Source organism: Pogonomyrmex barbatus, unplaced genomic scaffold (assembly GCF_055798465.1).
Source record: "Pogonomyrmex barbatus isolate J1 unplaced genomic scaffold, ASM5579846v1 scaffold7, whole genome shotgun sequence".
NCBI lineage: Eukaryota > Metazoa > Arthropoda > Insecta > Hymenoptera > Formicidae > Pogonomyrmex > Pogonomyrmex barbatus.
The window spans coordinates 2486324-2499356 of NW_028297171.1; the positions used below are offsets into that span (position 1 = coordinate 2486324).

Genomic DNA, 13033 nt, shown 5'->3' on the forward strand with positions numbered 1-13033 from the left:
ATTCGAATGACAAAATTTAAATGAAAATCAAGTATTATAACCAGAAATTAGTTACCCACTGGAAAGTTTTGCAAACATGGTTACGTAGTTCAATGGATGTGCTTTTACGGACATAGAGGCGCACCGCTAAAGAGTCGTGGCTTTCCATAATTCTTAAACTCTTTGCCATAGCAATTGCGTGATATTCAAATTTTGTGTATTAATTTGAGACCTCACTATAACGATATCACACAATTGCCGCGAGATATCAAAAAAATCCAGGATGGTTGAGGAATCGGAACAGGTAAGTTTTTACCCGGCATAAATCGTTATCGCAAAACATTCGTATAACCTTAAATAAGTATTATTTCGAAACAGTTGCCGCCTATAGATGTAAAAGAGCCGTTGGATCTCATAAAGCTAAGCTTAGAGGAACGGATTTACGTAAAGATGAGGAACGAGAGAGAGCTCCGAGGAAAATTGCATGTAAGAAATTTAATTTTCTAGGTTGCCGTTGAAAATCAAATGAGAATATCATTAAAAATAATTGTTTATAACTTTAGGCTTTTGATCAGCATTTGAATATGGTACTGGGTGATGTGGAAGAGATCATAAACATAGTGGAGATTGATGAGGAAACATATGAAGAGATCTATCGTCAAAAGAAGAGAACCATTCAGATGCTGTTTGTACGTGGCGATGGTGTCATCCTAGTATCTCCACCTACATAAAGTTACAATATCTCATGTGGGAAGTTACGGATGTTTTTTATATAATTTACAATGGGATATTATTTCATTGACGTTTGAAAGATTTACAATATAGGAACTGGGCGCCTGAAAGATTGAGAAAGGTTTTGTGGCTACAATGAATATTTGACATACTATACTATACTACATATGTTATAATATGTTATAATACTTTATGTAAAACTATATAAATATCGACTAGATGATAATAAAAAAATGTATTCTTTTATACATGATACATGGTATAAAAAAAATGAACAAGCTATACTGCGTTACACAAAAACTGATATACAATTAAAGAGCTACTCGTTTTTCGATAAGATTTATTATGCCAGCTTGGTGGAAAACTTTGAAATTCCACTGCCGATAATGTGAGGACGCGTGGTAGTGATGTCTCGCTCGATAGACGACCTTATAATTTGCGCCGTCAGATCATCAATTCGTTGATCCTTTAGTTTCATTATATTTTCCAAATGTGAGATTCTCTGTTGCAGCACGGAGATCATATCCTTTTTCTCCTGCAGCTCTTGCTTCAGGCGAGTGAAGATGTGCCTGGGAACGGTCTTGTTCGCTACCTCCTCAGGATTTAGCACAGATTTTACTTCTATTATATATAAAAGGAAAGAGTTAATTTATGAAAAGTTGGAAAATGATCTGTTATGCACAGTAATTACCTTTATTATCCTCTTGACCGTATAGAGATTCCTTGTCGGCATTGGAGTCCTTCAGGATCTTGGCACGTAAATCAGAAAGGACTTTCTCGATAACGCCCGGCTGAGAACTCGCCAGCTGATTAATCGTCTCTTTCCCCAGTCTCATGTCAATCTTCGACAGCACCTTGCGATTTAGCGTGCTCCAGTTGTCGGCCTTCTTCGCGATGCTATTGCCAGCGACATAATTGTGCACGTCTACGTGCTTAGGATAATAGCGCTTCAACAGCTCTGCCATCAACACTGGAGTTTGATCATAGCAATTAAATTTTCAGTGACATTACTTCAAGAGACAGAACGTTTCGAGAAGCTGTCGGTTTCAAGATCGGGAGAAAAATCAAGAAAAAATATTCATATGAGGACTGAGGATTGCACTTTCTCGTTACCTCCATCGGAAAAGTCTCTAGCTATGTTTCTTTTGGGTCGAGAAAACTTGATTTGATCGATCCAGTCATAGATCTCGTCGAGATGATCACCGGTCTCTGACTTCGCGCTCATGTTCACTGCGCGCTTTTGGCGGTCCGCAGACTGTAAGCTCACATGGGGATAACGAAAGAATACGAGGGGAAGAAAAAGAAAGAAGGGGAGAGTGAGAGCGGTCCCTATTACGTATTAGAAATTTGTAAACGTGATCGACATTTTTTTTTATTTTACACGCTCGATACGTTCATTCGGACCTAACTTCAGATACGTTTGAATAAACAAGTTTTTGCATTCAACATTGAAAACAAGAGCGAGTCTGGAAACAAGTACAGGACGAGATCTACTCACGATCGCCGAAGTATCGAAATTAAAAGTAAAAAGCCTCGAATTTGGAAAGAATTATGAAACTTTTAAAAAAGCTGAGCGCGAACGATCACATTGCTCATGAATAATCATAGTCATTGTAGTTTTTTCTCAGTAATAAATTTCCTATAATCAATTATCATCACATTACTTAATTATCTCATCATATCAATTATAAAAGAGAGAGATGAAGCAGAGGATTGCATCATCGATTGAAAATCGCTTCACCCTCTGTTCTGCTCCACGCTGGCCGCCGTGTCAATGACTGAGGTCGAAAGTACGAAGCATCGGCCTCTCGCGTTCCGTGCGTCTCTTCCCTCTCACGCACGCACAGACACGCGTGCGTACGGCGGGCGTTTATAGAAGAGGCGTACGCTCCGCATCCCTCCGGAGTCGCTCCAAGAATTTCTCGGCTTTCTCATGCCGCTTACATCAGTGGCACGCTGCTCCCGTGACGAGCCGGAGGAAGCGATCGGGTGGACACTAAAATAAGCTTACTCGAAAGGAAAAACTTTACGGCGATATAAAACTGAATAGGAAATACTAGAAACGGCAATAAATTATCGTTTATGCGACACGATATTGCCTCAGATAGAGGCAATCCTTTGGATATTGAGAAGACCATCAAAGACAGACGTTCCCATTCCCGACACGATGGCTGTGGAAAATAATACTAACGGTAAGTGACGCTTTTTCTGTCTGTTTCTAAAAGATTTTTAGAATTTTAGAAACTCGCAGGTGTAATTTTTAGAACTACCAAGATGAAGAATAAAGTAGATTGAAGATATAATAAAAAAAACTAACTCAGAACAATAATATATAAATTGTTTTGTTTTTTGCTAAAATTTTTAATCATATTTCTTAAATATTTCTCTTTTTAGTTAAAACATACGCGTATATACACAAGTTGCACTATTTATTTAATTTCCTCAAAAATAAAACGTAGCGCTATCATCTGAAGAACATCCTCCGTGACCTTGGCACGTCCTCTACTCCAAATCAATTTTTGCAACTTATCCGATGCCTTATCTAATTTTCATGGTTGGAAATTGAGATTTTCAATCTATGACGTCATATCACGATAATGCAACACAATGCAAGTATCGACAGATGCTTACTCATATGTACGCGGAATATATTATATTCAACATATAATTCGAAATTTTATAATTACTTCTTCGAGACAAAGATTTTGCGGCATATGATTAAATACAAAATTTAAATAATACAAATTTTAAAACTGGAAAATGGAATCTTGCGTTTGTCATCGAAATTCAGAATTGCATCATGACATTGTATTCAAAGCAATGCCCGTATATCAACGTGCAAATGTGTTTTCTTAAAATAATTTCTTAAGTATACTTTCGAGCGCGTCAATTTCACTTGTCAAAATTCGGGAAAATTTTATGTATTCAATTTTGTATTTCTTCAATTTTGCATTCCTCAAAGTCGACAAATCTTTACAAATACATAGAAAATATTTTTTATTTAAAAAAACTTGATTTTGAGGTCGTATAAAAATATTATACTCGTACAAATGAAAATATATTAATTTATATACCGACAATCAATTGTTCAAATATCATATAGTTCCGTTATGACATTTCGGAAAAGAAAACATTCACGGCTTGTTACTTTAGGTAGGCGATAATGTGCAATTCCTCACGTGCAACTTGTTACGTACATTCTTTATAAAAGGATGAGATATGAAAATCTAAAATATGAAATTTAAGTAAAGTAAATACCCTGATAATCAACAGGTTGCCACGATCGAGAACTTGTTGTTGCGTGACAATCTGTTAAAACCTGATAAAAAATAAATTAAAACATCAATATCATTTAATTATTATCACAGAAAAAAATATAGTGCGAAATAAAACAAATGTTTAAATTCAAATTTAGCAAAATATCTCTAATAAAGGATTACCTTGAAAATAATTGCCTTCAGTCTTGCACTAGAAAAAGGTCAGCTGATTAGAATATTGTTTATTTCTAATTTCAGGAGCAAGTAGAACTTTCTTTTTATTTCGATACTTGATGGCCGTGATGGGATCGATCGGTCTTGCCATTCTTTATGGTTTTAAAGTCAATGTTAGCGTAGCCATCGTCGCTATGGTGAATCATACGGCTGTTAAATTAGATGTCAAATTATCCACATTGAAGAATTCAGAAAGCAACAATAGTATGCCAATAGGCATGGAAATTTGCCAATTCGATGACATTTCAAACGCCACGACAATTAAAACCGAGGTGTGATGTTTCACGATATTTTACGTGAGAAAAAGATTCACGCACATACCGAAGCTATATGAAGTATTTCGTTCTTGTAACACACAGCTTCAGCAATAAGATCTCGGCGTCTAAAAAGAAAAAAAGGAAAGATTTAGCCAAATATATTACATTCTTTTAGGATGGTCCATTCGTATGGGACGAACTTATTCAAGGTCTCATTTTATCTTCTTATTTCTGGGGCTACACGGTGTCCATGTTGCCAGGTGGAAGACTGGCGGAACTCTGGTCGGCTAAATGGTTGATGAATGGATCGATCCTGTTGAATCTCGTTGCCTCCATACTGACGCCCATCGCCGCGCGTATTCACTACTGGCTCTTCATAGTCATGAGATTTCTTCAGGGAATTGGCGGCGTCAGTAACGATTTGTTATTTTAACAGACGACGACATTCCGAACAAGTTACATTTGTGATTTCAAACGCTTGAATTACAGGGCGTATCGTTCCCCGCTATGCACGTGATGATTGCCAAGTGGGCGCCGTTGAATGAAAGAAATGTCATCGCCTCGATCGTCTACGCAGGTAAGAAGGGAAGACGTCGCTATCGCAAAGTTTCAACAGTGTATTCTGGAATCTTCGCGATTCTATAATCATCTCGTCTATAATTACAAGGGGAAAATGGTAATAATATCGAGCTTTGTTCTCGATTAGATTCTAATAAAAACCATAACGTAAATATAATATATGAAATTTTTCGAACAAATCATAAATTTTGAAAACTATCTGAAAAAGATTAAGTCAAGGAACTTGCATTCTAGGCACAGCTCTCGGCACTGTAGTTTCTATCTTATTAACCGGTTTGTTGGCAACAAACTTCGGTTGGGAGTCTATCTTCTATGTTGAAGGCGCGCTTTGTCTGATTTGGTGCGTTTTTTGGTGGCTGATAATAGCGGATTCCCCGGAAAAACAGACGAGATTCATTACTCAAGAAGAAAAGAACTATATCGTCACGTCTTTAGGAAGACACAAGAAGAATATTCCCAAAGTGGTACGTCGAGAATTGGGCTCTGTGCAATGAAGGAAATATTAGGAATAAGAATAAATATTAAATTTTAGAAATAAAAATTCAGAATAAAAATTAAACGTAACGCACAATGAATACAAATAAGTTTAAGATATAACTATATTTCATACTTATTTATTTATATTCGTTATACGTTACATTTAATTTTATTCTGAATTTTTATTTCTAAAATTTAATATTTATTTCTATTCCTAATATTTCCTCGATTATGCGCAGGCTCCTAAATGCGTTATGTTAAAAAATTCTCTATATTTTCTGTCTTCATATATCTATTTGCAATTTTTATTGTAGATTCCATGGGTACAAGTATTTCGTTCTAAACCATTTATAGCAATTTTAATTGCTCATTTTTGCAGCAATTTCGGTTGGTACATGTTATTGATCGAACTGCCTACTTTTATGAATCAGATCTTGAAGTTCGATATGAACTCGGTAAGACTAGCAGTGTACGAGATTTAACATGTCACAAATTAATTTGCTTATTCATTAGAATGCAGGCTTGACCTCCATCCCATTTTTGTGTATGTGGCTCTTCACTATGATTCTCAGTAAAATATTAGCCACTCTGCAGGAGAAAGGCCTAATTACAGTAACAATATCTAGAAAAATTGGCACTCTCTTTGGTAAGTTTAATATTGAAGACTAAATTTTCAAAATATATCGAATTTGAATTAATCAAAACGTTTGCATTAGAATATGAATTTTTGAATATAATTATTTTTATTTCTACATTTTCTACATTTGTATTTTTTTCAAGTGCATCTTTCAATTAAATAACACTTTATAATTATTACAGCGTCTCTTATACCCATGATATGCTTAATACAAGTGTCATACATCGGGTGTGATCGAACAAAGGCAGTCGTGTTGATGACGATCGCAGTAACTTGTATTGGAGGAATGTATTCTGGCTTTTTGGCAAACCATATAGATATTGCACCGAATTTTGCCGGTAGCTTGGTGGCGATAACGAATTTTGTCGCCACTATACCCGGCTTTGTTGTACCGATATTCGTAGGAAAATTAACTCACGGAAACGTAAGTAATAAAGTAAAAAACCGTTTCTAAAGTCTACAAAGTAACGGAAAGGATACAAACTATTATCAAGGAAATAAAGGAATAAATAATTTTGTCTTAAATAAATTTTTCTTTACTTCAATTATAATAATTAAGTATATTTCGAGTTTATTATTTACAGCAAACTATAGAGGCATGGAGAATTGTATTCCTCGTAACAATTATTCTATACGTGATTGAGATATTGATTTACACTATCTTTGGAAGTGGCAACGAACAACCTTGGAACCAGATTGAAGCATCTGACGAGGAAGCGAACGATCAGACGCTACCTTTAAGGAGAAATAACATAAGATAGAGTACATTAATATAGCTTAGTTATTCGATTAATTATTCGTGTTTCAACATAAAGGAGTTTTTATGTATTTTATATTTTGTGCATTTTTGCGCAACAGAATGTTTATTGATATTTATTTTACTTTATTTATTTTACTATTATTAATTGCATGAGGTTATATAGAAAGTCTATTTTATTATATATAAAAAAATAATTATTTATTATAATAATTTATAACTAATAAAGTCTGCGATATCCTTTAGACCTTAAATTATTTGCATGCACTTACCTATTATTATCGTGTTCGTACTATTTTACAAAAGTACATGGGACCCCAATTATTATCGAGAGTAGGGATTGCGATGTGACCGTATTTTAATCCAAAATTACCGAACTTATAAAGGCATTTCAATGGCTCCAGTGCTTTTTTCATATCTCTGTCTCAACAAAGAATCTCATTGATATAAAATGAGATTAAATGATAATTTATTTGTAGAAGATACTTACTTTACAACCATAATAGAATTGGTTTCCTCCCAAGCCTTTTTCAGCGCCATGCCGACAATACCATCGTTTTGAATGGGACTGAGAGAACAAGTAGAATACACGACTGTTCCGCCGACTGATATTATTTTCAATGCATTACTGTAACAGAAATTATCTAATAAAAGAAAATAACTAGACACCTTCGCGATAATAGTGATTTTGTACACACGTTAAAATTTCCGCTTGCAACTCTGGCATCTTTAATCTTTCTCGTATCCTCTGCGGCTTGAAAATATTATTTTTTTCTGAATGTAAAACGTGTCTGTCCGTGGTGCACGGTACATCTACCAGAATCTACGTAAAGATAAGGATTATTACAAGATTTTTTTTTAAATATATAAATTTTTCTGTACCTTGTTAAAGAAATTATTGTCATCGATATATCTCGCGTCTCGCTCTGTCACAAATAATCTGTCGTCCTGACCCATGCCGGCTATATATTGATTTAAGACTTTATGGATCCTGTCTACTCGAGACTTTTGGATATCATTCGTGACCAGCAATTGTGGCATGAGTGTTTGGAGGATGCTTAGAGTTTTTCCTCCTGGCGCCGCGCACATGTCCAGAACAACATCACCGGCTTGCAAATCTAAGGCCAACACTGGCAACACAGAGGCACCATCCAAGAGATAATAATCTATATAACACAATCATAATGTTCATATCATAACAGAATAATAAAATGTCCATTTCTACTAATATAGATTAATTTTAGTCTCCATTAACTTATTTTTTATCTTTAATTTTAAGAATTAAAAAAAATAATGAAGAGTAAAACCAATCAATTAAAATTAATATTAATACATACATAATATTAATATATTAGAAAGACATTAAGCTCCAATTAAAATTAACAAACCTAAAACACCAGTTGAGCCTTTTTTGGGGGATGGAAATTTGCTGTCATTACCTTCCTCAAATGTATAGATGTTGAGATACTGTGGAAATGTTAACAGTACCTCTTTTTCGACATTTACTGAAAAATCCGCGCCTTGTTGGTAATAGCCATAATGTTGCGACTCTAATATCCAATCTTCCATGCCTGAAAGGTGAAAAATAAACTTGTGTTAATGTTTCTATACATTTGACATTTATTTTTTCAGATTTTTTATATTAATTACCTTTAATTTTGGTAGCTGGTACAAATTCATATAACCCGTTTAAGCCAGCATTGGGATGTACAATTCGATTTTGATCTATAGCAATTTTATTTAAATCAGATTCAATAGATTTCATTTCTATTGGGTGTAATGCTTGTTCTTTAGGTATTACATCATCTTTATCATTTGTACTCAAAGGCAGTGATGTATAATCTACAGGATAATGTGACTGCACTGCTGAGATTTGAACGTCAGAAATTATAGATTTCATTTGACTGCTTACTTGCTTTTTCTTCTTTTTTTTCTCATTTGATTTACATGATTTCTCATTGATATATTCCTTATAAGCATCATAAATAGTTCTTAAATTCATAGCACCATAGGACTAGAAAAAAATAAGATAGAATCAAATCTAATGTTTTCAATAATCCTTTGGAATATATTACCTCCAATTCTGACTTTATTCTATCTATATCACTGAAGCTGTTCACAACAGCCATATATTTGTGCTCTTCCGCTAGTAACGCAGTTCTTATATCGTTCCATGACTCTCCATAGACATTTCCATAGAACTCATCAAAATGTTTCAGCGCCTTGTCCATATGTGTCTTTTTTTTTTTAATCACAGACTAAACAAATGACAAAGAAAAAAAGTTAAATTTAAAAAATTTCAAATATTTATTTTACACTTATAAAAATTACGATGTATTTAATCTTTATTTAAAAAAAAAGATAAATATTTGTAAAAAAAAAAAGAAAAAAATAATACAATACACAAATTATAAAGAATTAAAGAATTATAAAGTGCAAATGATTTACTTACCCAGTGATCCGCTTTGTGACTATGTCTGGCAACCTGCATCTTAAACAGTTCTCTGATTGCCAGTCTATTAAATAAATGTGCCATTTTTTCATATTAAATTTATATTTTTATTCTATTTAAATCGGCAACTATTTTCTTGAGGTTATGTTTTAAACATGATGTCTACTCTATTTAGCTGAACTGGCTACACTAGCTCAAAGTTTATCTTTCTTCTTTCAGTGTAAAGAAAGGAAGATCAATTGTGAACTAGTACAACCAGTTCAGCCAAAAAGAATAAGCCTATGATTTCGCAGTCAAGAAACTGTTCTTCGTTGTTGTACTTTTTATCCTTTCTCTCTTTCTCTCCAAGCATTATTATGTACTGTTTCTTTCTGAGTACAAAAAGAGTAACGTAGTGCAACTACATTCAAGACTTTATTATTTATATTAAATATATGTTATTTTATATTATCAATAAAGTAGGAATAAAATAAAAATAAAATTGAAAAAGTCAGGTGTTTTTTAAAATAAAGAATAAGACAAAACAACAATATTTTAAAATGACAGATTTGTTCTTTGTATCTGCACTGTACTATATCCTTTGTACTTTGAATGAAATGAATGTACCATTATCTATGCGTTTCGATATTCACTGTATTGAAAATATATAGTTCAGATCACGTATATTATAGATTTTCAGTACTGGCAGTGAATATCGGAAGCCTATATTAGAGAAAAAGAGAGAAAACATAAATAGGCAATTTGGCCATGAAAAATAAACCTATGAAAGAAGAGTAGCGATAGTGTAGCGCGATAACCAATTGCAAGCTAGTTTTAATCTGCAGTAGCCAATCAAATTCCGTCTCGGAATTGTAAGAAATACGTAAGAAATAAGAAATAATCTAGAAGATCTCTAGTCCTTGCTCATAGAACTCGGAGGGATAAATCGCACATGTATCGATGAAGTTACTGTTAATGTCGTGTTACAACAAAAATAACACAACGTAATTGCTGCCGAGAAGAGAGACCGAGAAATATAACCTATAAAGCCTCCAAGGTACCTCTAACCTCTCAGTATACCAATTCAGAAGTATACCAAATCAGAAAGTTTAGTTATATGTATGTATGTTTTAATCTACATATATTAGTTGAAGGCATTCTCTTTTTTTTTTAGTAAAAAGGAAACATGGAGAAGTCGCAGAAGATGCCGAAAGTGGCAAAGGTGAAGAATAAGGCGCCCGCGGAGATACAGATCACCGCGGAGCAGCTGCTGCGCGAGGCGAAGGAGCGTGATTTGGAAATTCTGCCGCCGCCGCCAAAGCAGAAGATCTCGGATCCGCACGAGCTCGCGGACTACCAACACCGCAAGCGGAAGGCGTTCGAGGACATCATCCGTAAGAATCGTATGATCATCACGAACTGGATGAAGTATGCGCAATGGGAGGAGAGCCAGAAGCAGATACAGCGTGCGAGATCCATTTACGAGCGGGCGCTCGAGGTAGATCATCGGAACATAGCGCTCTGGCTGAAATACACCGAGATGGAAATGCGCAATCGACAAGTGAACCATGCCAGAAATCTGTGGGACAGAGCGGTAACTTTGCTGCCGCGCGCCAATCAATTCTGGTACAAATACACCTATATGGAGGAGACTCTGGAAAATATCGCCGGCGCGCGTCAGGTGTTTGAGCGATGGATGGAGTGGGAACCAGATGAACAGGCCTGGCAGACATATATCAAATTCGAGCTACGTTATAAGGAGATTGAGCGAGCGCGGCAGATTTATGAGCGCTTCGTCATGGTTCATCCCGACGTGAAGCATTGGATAAAATACGCTCGTTTCGAGGAATCGTACGGATTCATCAAAGGCGCGCGCGCGGTTTACGAACGTGCCGTTAACTTTTACGGTGATGAGGGTCTGGACGAGAAGCTGTTTTTGGCATTTGCGAAATTCGAGGAGGGTCAACGGGAGCACGATCGAGCTCGCATAATCTACAAATATGCATTGGAACACATACCCAAGAGCAACACTCAGGAGATCTATAAAGCGTACACAATTCACGAGAAGAAATACGGCGATCGCTCGGGCATCGAGGATGTTATAGTTAGCAAGCGGAAGCATCAGTACGAACAAGAGATCAAGGAGAATCCTTCAAATTACGACGCGTGGTTCGATTATCTGAGATTGGTGGAGTCTGAGGGTAACGTCGACGTGATTCGTGAGATGTACGAGCGAGCGATCGCCAATGTGCCGCCCACCAAGGAGAAACAATTCTGGCGAAGGTACATTTACTTGTGGATCAAGTACGCTCTTTTTGAAGAATTAGAGGCTAAGGATATCGAACGATGTCGGCAAGTGTATAAGGTCTGCCTCGAGCTCATACCGCACAAGCGTTTTACCTTCTCCAAAATTTGGCTGCTTTACGCACACTTCGAGATACGACAAAAGAATTTGACCAAGGCGAGAAAAACACTGGGCCTAGCGCTAGGAATTTGTCCAACCGACAAACTTTATCGGGGCTATATTGATCTCGAGATACAACTGGTAGAGTTTGATCGATGTCGCACGCTGTACGAAAAATTTCTTGAGTTCGGACCGGAGAACTGCACCACATGGATGCGATTCGCCGAGCTGGAAACGCGATTGGGTGAGATTGATCGCGCTCGGTCTATATACGAATTTGCCATCGCACGGCCGAGGCTGGATATGCCAGAATTATTGTGGAAATCGTATATAGACTTTGAGATTACCCAAGGCGAGACGGAAAACGCGCGACAGCTGTTCGAGCGACTATTGGAACGTACATTACACGTCAAAATCTGGATAGCGTACGCGAAGTTTGAACTGTTGAATCCGCAATTGGAGGACAGTCCTGACAACGTCGTCTTGGCAAGACGTATCTTTGAACGCGGAAACGATGCCCTGAGATCCAACGGCGACACTGAGAGTCGAGTGTTGTTACTGGAAGCCTGGAAAGACTTTGAAAGCGAGAAAGGCACTCCTGAAACTCTTGCCAAGATTATGGAAAAGATGCCACGCCGGGTAAAGAAAAAGAGGCGCGTCGTGGGCGAAGATGGTAACGATGACGGCTGGGAGGAAGTTTTCGACTTTGTATTTCCGGAAGATGAGTCGCAGAGGCCGAATCTCAAATTCTTGGCTTCCGCAAAGGCGTGGAAAAAACAGAGCGAGCAGTCTCAATCCTGAGATAGCCAAATTATGATAAAAAGAAGCAGCACGTAATAGTTAACACTTAAAATTAAGAAATTTCTCTAATGTTCATTTCTATCAATAATTTTAATTTCGATTAATTTATCCTTTATGTTTTCTAATTCTTGCTACTAATTCTTGAATTAAAAAAGAAATCAAAAATAAGTTAAACCGGAATTAAAATTAAAGTACATTAGAAATGGATATAAAACTTTATGACTGTACAAAACGCATTTTTTACTTTGGACGAATAAGAATGTACGATAAATAAATTGTTTATTATTTATCAATATATAAACTGTGATATTTTGCTATCGTCAGAAATACATTATAAAGTCAGAAAAACATTATAAATAATGTTTTGTGTATGTAAATAACTTGTGTATATATAAACAATATATGAAATTTAATTTAGTATATATATATATATATATATATATAAGCGAATAAACAAAAATATGTATCTTGTGAAGAGTATTAATTAT

At 35.8% G+C, this 13033-nt stretch overlaps 5 protein-coding genes across 9 annotated transcripts; 3 read left to right on the top strand and 2 right to left on the bottom strand.

Moving 5' to 3' along the window:
• Nucleotides 1–83: 83 nt before the first annotated feature.
• LSm3 (U6 snRNA-associated Sm-like protein LSm3) lies at nt 84–959 on the top strand. Its single transcript, XM_011648187.3, has 3 exons — nt 84–283; nt 358–465; nt 543–959. Exons 1-3 carry the CDS (start codon nt 263–265, stop codon nt 708–710), a joined length of 297 nt encoding a protein of 98 aa, XP_011646489.1. The 5' UTR covers nt 84–262; the 3' UTR covers nt 711–959.
• Nucleotides 932–4796, bottom strand: LOC105433060 (sperm flagella and cilia-associated protein 1). 4 transcript variants are annotated; one of them, XM_089082972.1, is made up of 4 exons: nt 4660–4796; nt 4524–4584; nt 1403–1681; nt 932–1332 (listed from the first exon to the last, which is right to left on the bottom strand). In XM_089082972.1, exons 3-4 carry the CDS (start codon nt 1674–1676, stop codon nt 1055–1057), a joined length of 552 nt encoding a protein of 183 aa, XP_088939098.1. In that variant the 5' UTR covers nt 1677–1681; nt 4524–4584; nt 4660–4796; the 3' UTR covers nt 932–1054. The 4 variants fall into 4 exon arrangements, with proteins under 4 accessions (XP_088939098.1, XP_088939097.1, XP_088939096.1 ...); XM_089082971.1 differs by lacking the exon at nt 4524–4584 and having other exon boundaries at nt 4625–4747; XM_089082970.1 differs by lacking the exons at nt 4524–4584; nt 4660–4796 and adding an exon at nt 2376–2488.
• Nucleotides 2636–7163, top strand: MFS3 (major facilitator superfamily transporter 3). Its single transcript, XM_011648173.3, has 9 exons — nt 2636–2903; nt 4227–4474; nt 4635–4868; nt 4949–5036; nt 5273–5502; nt 5830–5970; nt 6029–6161; nt 6335–6576; nt 6737–7163. Exons 1-9 carry the CDS (start codon nt 2879–2881, stop codon nt 6911–6913), a joined length of 1518 nt encoding a protein of 505 aa, XP_011646475.2. The 5' UTR covers nt 2636–2878; the 3' UTR covers nt 6914–7163.
• On the bottom strand, nt 6682–9989 carry l(2)10685 (5-methylcytosine rRNA methyltransferase l(2)10685). Of its 2 annotated transcripts, none has more exons than XR_016140800.1 (9): nt 9362–9989; nt 8985–9167; nt 8560–8923; nt 8298–8480; nt 7792–8075; nt 7608–7732; nt 7400–7537; nt 7182–7333; nt 6682–6887 (listed from the first exon to the last, which is right to left on the bottom strand). XR_016140800.1 is itself a non-coding variant. In XM_089082968.1 (9 exons), exons 1-8 carry the CDS (start codon nt 9443–9445, stop codon nt 7188–7190), a joined length of 1503 nt encoding a protein of 500 aa, XP_088939094.1. In that variant the 5' UTR covers nt 9446–9984; the 3' UTR covers nt 6682–6887; nt 7182–7187. The 2 variants fall into 2 exon arrangements, 1 of the variants encoding a protein (XP_088939094.1); XM_089082968.1 differs by having other exon boundaries at nt 7182–7329; nt 9362–9984.
• A 136-nt stretch (nt 9990–10125) lies between these two features.
• Nucleotides 10126–12846, top strand: crn (pre-mRNA splicing factor crn). Its single transcript, XM_011648137.3, has 2 exons — nt 10126–10397; nt 10515–12846. The coding sequence occupies exon 2, from the start codon at nt 10527–10529 to the stop codon at nt 12543–12545; it is 2019 nt and encodes a 672-aa protein (XP_011646439.2). The 5' UTR covers nt 10126–10397; nt 10515–10526; the 3' UTR covers nt 12546–12846.
• Nucleotides 12847–13033: the final 187 nt, after the last annotated feature.

Coding starts and splice junctions, on each gene's coding strand:
- LSm3 (XM_011648187.3), top strand. CDS start 263: ATGGTTGAGGAATCGGAACAG. Junction 284..357: donor TGGTTGAGGAATCGGAACAG/GTAAGTTTTTAC, acceptor ATTTCGAAACAG/TTGCCGCCTATAGATGTAAA. Junction 466..542: donor AGCTCCGAGGAAAATTGCAT/GTAAGAAATTTA, acceptor TTATAACTTTAG/GCTTTTGATCAGCATTTGAA.
- LOC105433060 (XM_025219757.2), bottom strand. CDS start 1,936: ATGAGCGCGAAGTCAGAGACCGGTGATCATCTCGACGAGATCTATGAC. Junction 1,682..1,824: donor TAGAGACTTTTCCGATGGAG/GTAACGAGAAAG, acceptor ATCAAACTCCAG/TGTTGATGGCAGAGCTGTTG. Junction 1,333..1,402: donor CGGTCAAGAGGATAATAAAG/GTAATTACTGTG, acceptor TATATATAATAG/AAGTAAAATCTGTGCTAAAT.
- MFS3 (XM_011648173.3), top strand. CDS start 2,879: ATGGCTGTGGAAAATAATACTAACG. Junction 4,475..4,634: donor CCACGACAATTAAAACCGAG/GTGTGATGTTTC, acceptor ACATTCTTTTAG/GATGGTCCATTCGTATGGGA. Junction 6,577..6,736: donor GAAAATTAACTCACGGAAAC/GTAAGTAATAAA, acceptor TATTATTTACAG/CAAACTATAGAGGCATGGAG.
- crn (XM_011648137.3), top strand. CDS start 10,527: ATGGAGAAGTCGCAGAAGATGCCGAAAGTGGCAAAGGTGAAGAATAAG.